We start from the raw sequence: 6614 nt of genomic DNA, 5'->3' as shown, positions 1-6614 counted from the left end.
AATCAGAACCATTTTGTGCAATCCTTTGGCTACTTTATTTGGTGGATTCTGATTGTAAAAGCATGTGTGACATGGGAGGTGTATTACTGAATTCTGATTCATAAATGTTTCTCTTGGTTTCTTTGTGCATGGGAGCTAGAAAACAGAAAACTGACTGTTTGGCAGAATTTCTCTGATTTCCATGAAGAAATTAAATCCCAAATAGGACCAACAGCATGGCACAATGAATTGCACGTGCATTATTTTTTTACATGTTATAAAACCCAGTGGCAGGAGTATCTATATCTAATTAAAGTGAGTGGTAAAATGATTTAGGAGTATCTTTGTTACCTAAAATCGGACGCTTATTATCAGCTTAAACTGCAGCAGTAAGGAATCTATATCAAGCATAACAGTGTAAGTTTAAAATCAGGAATGGGAAAATAAGAAAAAATGACTCACCGTTGAAAACTAGCTAGACTCACTCCCATGGAAAAAAAAAATACTATAAACACAATGTCCCGATCAAACAAAAGGCGCATCATTATCTAAAAATAAAACAAAAGAAGAATCTGATGATCGAAAGTCTTCTACATTGAGAACCTTGAGTCACATAGTGTAAAGAAGCTCAGCGGCGCATGCAGCTTAGTAAGTGATGGAGTGATGGGTGAGCTGGTGCGTGTGGCCGAAGCATCATACGACGGTACGAAAGGTAATGATAGGTTTAGGCTTGCAAATGCTGCACTTGCAAGTTAATCTCGATTCATATCCAGATAGATGATCCAAAGCAACACTTTCCGGTACCAATAGTTTAAGCATGGCCTGAACACTATCTAACGAGCAGCAAGCTAGTGGCACTAGTACTCCTACGCATAATTTAACGCTAAACCTTTTAGTTTGTCTCTAATTGCATGCGTCCGTGACATCTTTGAACCAAGTTGCTGTTTGCTTTAACGTGTCTGTACCTTTTTCCCTTGATAAAGAGAGCAGCAGAGCATGCTAGCATTATTCTTTCTTCATGGTACTCTGGCCAAAGTGCTCTTCAAAGCAAGTACAATCTGTGTTGCTGGGTGCTAGCTAGTGACAGGAGATGCATGAGAGGAGAGAGTAGAGACCGACCGTCAAGCAGCAAAGGACGCAAGCAAGGAGACACAGGAGAAGCAACACAGTGCCAAGTTGTTATCTCGAACAAAGCGAAAAAAGGGAAAATTCACGTAGCACGTCGCCAGCTTCCCATGGGAAAAAGCAAGAACCATTGAAAACGAAGAAATCAAACAGAAACGGCGGCCCCTAAACCTGATCAAGCCCAGCAGTTCAGTACTGATATTGCATTGTTAATCATGTACTCTCGTAGAAATCGCAGGGAATGTGCATCTGAGCGGCACGCATTTTGAACAAGATCTGATATTTTGAGGTGGAGAGACTACACTGTTACGTCTTACGACTGATTCTTTCATTCTTTTTTGACAGGGGTAATCGTTTTGTTTATTTGATTTTAATTGTAACTAGCTAATTAAGGAGCTATTGCAATCACAATACACATATATCGTTTTAGTGGTGTATAGGATCGGAGGTGAAAGGGCCCAAAACAATGGGGTTTCACATGTTGTCTTCTGTTTGTCTAGAGGCGGCCGAGGCTAAAACAATGTATAAAGATGATTTATATTTTCTTATCTTTATTAATAATGCTTATTTGTTACTCATATATCTTATATAGTCGTCGTGGATGATGGCCAAGATGTAAGATTAAATGCAAGTACATGAAATACATTTTCCCCTTCATTTACTTATACTAAATTATTGTGAAAGATGGCTTTATTTATTTATTTATAAGAATTTGTTGTACATTTATTAAGAAAATGATAAGGAATAATGAACATATGCCTATAGAAGTTTAAGAATTACTTAAATGGAGAGCATGGTTGAGAATATGCTAAAACATCTACAATTGCATTCAGAGGCTAAAACGACATATGCATTTGTATCAGAGGGAGTATTATTGATTTTAAGTTCTGCCCTGGCATGCTCCTACTACCAGCTTTCAACTTTCGAGACATGTATGTGCGATTAAATAATCTCAGTTCAGGTGATATCATCATTAGGTGTTTTAGGAACAAGCATTTTTTTAATAGAGGAAATAGTTCTAGCCTCCGTGACCGCACACAGCCAAGTTCTTGCACCGTCCTCGGCTTAGAAGCTGAACACAAAAAGTAGGGAAACGAGTACACATAGAACATGAATAATTCAAAAGCATATATAGTCTATTATTGCTTCTCCATCCATTCTTGGTGAATATATCCAAAGCGACGATCTCTAGTGCTTTGCTTGCTGAAGAGATGGTCTCCCTTGTGTTCTCATGCTGCAACAGGGATGAAAATCGCAATCAATATGCTCCTTGAAAATGACTTGCATAAACGAATTGAAACGTTTTTTTTTCTCAAACACCAAATCATTACGTGTACACCAAATAGCTCACATAAGAGCTGCCACCCCTACAAAAATAAAGTTTTATCTTTTTTTGCAATGCCTATTAACCAATTTCCAAGCATATGTCTTATTGATTTAGGTGGGGTTAACTCAGTAGCTATCTGAACAACTCTCCAAATGTCTTTAGCATGTTGACAATTAAAAAAAACATTTGATTGTTTCATTGCAATCACAGAATCTTTAGCTTCGGCACACCTTAGTTTATCAAATACTCATACATATATTAAATGGTCATTTAAGATGTGTTAGTGCACCATGAGCTTTAGAGACGAACTAATCTAGTATATATGTTAGGAAAATATGCCTGACAAATACTTGTCTCACGTCATTTGGCTCAACCGATCTGACTCCCTGGTGGCATGAAAGTAATCAAATACGGTATCGATAAAGGAGTTGGCCACAAATAGAATGTAATACTAATAAAGTAATTGACAATGACAAACAACAGGTTAAGAGAAGAGTAAAAGCACAACAAACTACATCTCCGGAGCCATTCTTCAGTCAGATAACGAATGGCAACCCAAATCCAGAACCAAGAACAACACAAACAGAAGTGTACGCAGGGCGTAGACAAACACAAAAGTCAGATGAGCCAACAAAGCTACTGAAATTAAAGGATATATCAAATTGAACAACAGTGGTCGCAGTAGTGTAGTAGCACCAAGCAAGCAAATCCAGCGCATGCGTCAAACACCACATGACCACATGCACGCACCGGCACTCCACACAAACACCGTACACGGACGACGGAGGCAGTAGGTAGTGAGAAAAAAGCACACACGGTACCAGCCTCTCTCTTGCACACACACACGAAATCACGAACTCGACCAGCTAGCTCACTCATCTACCATCACCCTGGCGACGGATGTATCCTCCTCCTATCAACTTAGTTTGATTAGCCAGCATCAGCAAGGAGGGCGATGGCGCGCGGCCGGCCCTGGAGCTCGATCAGAGCCAGAGCGCGCCGGCCTCCTTGAGGAGCGGGACGAGGGAGCCGTTGATGTGCGCGGCCATGACGCGGTCCATGGCGCCGACGAGCTTGCCGCCGATGAAGACGACGGGGACGACGGGCGCGGCGGCGGGGCCGTAGCCGAGGAGGCGGGCGAGGGCGCGCTCCAGCTCCCGGCCGCACGGGTCGAGGTCCAGCTCGTGCACCGTCGGGTGCACGCCCATGCCGCAGAAGAGCCGCTTCACGGCGTGGCACATGCAGCAGCTGCTCACGCTGAACACCACCACCGCGCTCTCCGACGCCAGCCGCTCCACGCGGGCCACCGCGCTCTCCGCCATCGGCGCCGCCGCAGCCGGCATGTACCACGCCTGCTCCGCCGCCGCGTACTGCATTGTCGCTTCGCTAGCTCTGGTGGCACCGAAAGAAAGTTTTTTTTTTTTGGTTGTTGCTGCTGAAGGCTAGCTAGCAGCAGAGGTGGAGAGGAGTTTGCTGGCTGGCCGGCTGCTAGCTGTATGTAAGCAAAGGCTGGCAATGAGGTGAGGTGAGTTGAGGCTTGGGACTTGAGAGCTTTGAGTCCTGATGAGCGATGAACAGGAAGTGAGAGGTGTATATATAGAGGAGGGAGGGGTGGTTTGGTAATTTGAGGGAGGCAGGGAAAGAAGGATAGGCACTTCCAAGCCAATGAGGTCGTTTTGGGGTTCTAAGCCAATGCAAAATTTTCCTCCCTTTCTTGTTCGCCACTAGCACTATTTTATTGTCCAATGTCTGGTGGTGAGGAGAGTTCTCACTGGCTAGCGGGAGCAGTAACTTGCTACTGTGGTTAGTTATACTGCTAACCAGTCACCGAGAATGAATGACCTTTGGTTTGGCCGTAATTAGTTTATTCTTCATGGTTTTGGGCATGCATATATAGCATATGGTAGCAGCTAGCTCAGAAGCGAAACGCATCTAGTAGCTAAAGTTAAAACGTGGAAGGCAAACATATTCTTATTTCTTATAAGCTACTGCTTTGTTATGCTTGTGACCACTCAATAGGATAGAGCTATATATTTCATTATTTTGTGATACTTATAATACTCCCTCCATCCCAAATTACTATTCGTTTTGACTTTTCTATATACATAGCTTTTGATATACACCTAAATATATACTATATCTAAATACATAGCAATGTACATATATATAGAAAAACTAAAACGAATAGTATTTTGGGACGAGGGAGTACAATCGACATGGATCCTGTAGCAAAAATGTAAAATTGTACTCCATGCACGTGTAGTGTACAATAATGTAACAAGCTCTACAAGTTCTGATGGCTTCCCATCTAGTAAATGATAAAAAAAAATAATCCGTCCATTTTTGTGGTCGTAGCTTTCTAGCATTCTTAACCGAGTTCATAATCTACATCGACTACTGCTCGTATCTGCAAATATTGATCCAACGGTACTGTTTCACCAATCTCATTTGTCGTGCTGCATGGAGACAAGCAACTGGATGAATCGAACGCTAGGCTTTTCATGCCACTGCCGGAACACCGCGAGTGTATTACATCACCAAGGTGTCTCTTTGTCCCCCTTGCCTTTGTGCATACCGCTTTTCTGTGGCACAGCCTGTCTTTATCACTGCAAAGTGAAGGCATTCCTGAAAAATTGTTGGAAGATTATTTGATGGCGAGAGGGAGAGGAAAGCCATCCAAAGACCGGCTTTTGCTTCCACTGCTGCGAGTCTTCAGCCTACCTATGTTTGACGAGACATGCCATATGGTCAACAAAATTTGAAAGTGACATAAACAAGTAATGATATCCCAACAACGGCCCAAACTGCATTCAGGTGTTGCGTTTGGGTATCTAAGTTTTTAAATATAAACGTTTGTGTTTTATAAACACACATGCCTTTGTAAAATGTCAAAGATATAGTCTGACGTGACAGATCTTAAGATTGACGAATGTATTAATCGCAAGCATCTTTGTCTACCACACTAACTGTAAATATGAGTACACATGCTTAGTTGTAGACGAATTTGGATGGACATGTTCCGTAAGTGTGGTAGTTCGGATAATATGACCGACGAACCGATGGAACATTCTGTACATTGTACACACAAGGATGCAATATTGCGAGCGAGGTGAAACTTTGACAGCGAGTACGTGGGGTATTAGCGGCTGTCCTCCTCCTTCCTGTCGGACGGTGGGCCCACCACGAGTCGGAATCGCCCTGGGCCCGCAGGACGGAACACGTATGGCCAAACCGCACTTTTTGGTCGACCCGGATCCCGGCCGAATTAAGGACGTGTGCTGTGCCTGTGCTAGCTCATCTCTACGACTCTACATGCCGCTACTGCTACCATCAGTAGCTAGCATAAGCTAGGCTGGTAGTAGCAGCGTCCTCGCAGTATCGATCGCGGCTGGCCCCTCTCGACCGCTTTCTTCCTCCTAACATGGAGGCATGATGCATGTCCTGTTCTTTCCTCGTCACACCAAGGGCTTGCACAGTGGATAATGTCTGCCTCTTTGTTGATTGGGTCGAAATGTTTGGACTGGACCGTATTGCACTGGATGAGGGAACGGAGGTCGACGCTTCACATATTTCGCATGTATAGATAGGTGGCACCACAAGAAATCTAACCAACTAAGCTACGCTCAGTTCGAGATGATATTGATGGAGGCAACATTTGAGGTATGTTGTGGGAACTCGAAGGTATTATGTTGATAAGGTTAGCAACAATTACTTTGGTTAGGCTCCGCGTTGGTAGGTTGTTTGGTGATCGGTGGCCAGTGAGTCAGTTTTTCATCCCTACTTGTTTTGCTGCTCTCAAGTTTTCCACTAGTTTTTAATTAATCTTACAGCAGTAAGCTTTTCAATGTCTCGCTTGTCTCACATAAGGAATTTCGATATTTGACATCGAATTCGCAAACCTCACTGTTTATAACTTTCAATTCGCATACCTTTCAAAATATCACTTGGCATGCGAATTCTTTTGGTTAAGGGGATTTCCACTCCTTTTCTCTATTTCCTTTATTTCTTTTTCTTTTTCGTTTTCCAAGCCCCTTTGCCTTATCTACGACGAAGTGTGGGCAAAGCGGCGCCACCACCAGCGCTGCCAGAGCTTCACTTCCGACGACCAACTGGGCTGGGAGGAGCACTAGGTTTCCTTTTAATCAATCTTAAGGTTTAATTTTCAGTATCCGGCTTGTCTCAT

At 43.3% G+C, this 6614-nt stretch overlaps 1 protein-coding gene across 1 annotated transcript; it reads right to left on the bottom strand.

The window, feature by feature from the left end:
* Window positions 1-2898: 2898 nt before the first annotated feature.
* On the bottom strand, window positions 2899-3982 carry LOC101782859 (glutaredoxin-C3). Its single transcript, XM_004952513.3, has one exon. It carries the CDS (start codon window positions 3805-3807, stop codon window positions 3415-3417), a length of 393 nt encoding a protein of 130 aa, XP_004952570.1. The 5' UTR covers window positions 3808-3982; the 3' UTR covers window positions 2899-3414.
* Between the last annotated feature and the right edge of the window lie 2632 nt (window positions 3983-6614).

The sequence above is a fragment of the Setaria italica genome, chromosome I (assembly GCF_000263155.2).
Source record: "Setaria italica strain Yugu1 chromosome I, Setaria_italica_v2.0, whole genome shotgun sequence".
NCBI lineage: Eukaryota > Viridiplantae > Streptophyta > Magnoliopsida > Poales > Poaceae > Setaria > Setaria italica.
Note: the sequence above shows the minus strand (reverse complement) of the source record. Positions and strands in the feature narration are given on the sequence as shown.

Excerpts from the sequence above, each read along its gene's own strand:
- LOC101782859 (XM_004952513.3), bottom strand. The coding sequence starts at position 3,807 with ATGCAGTACGCGGCGGCGGAGCAGGCGTGGTACATGCCGGCTGCGGCG.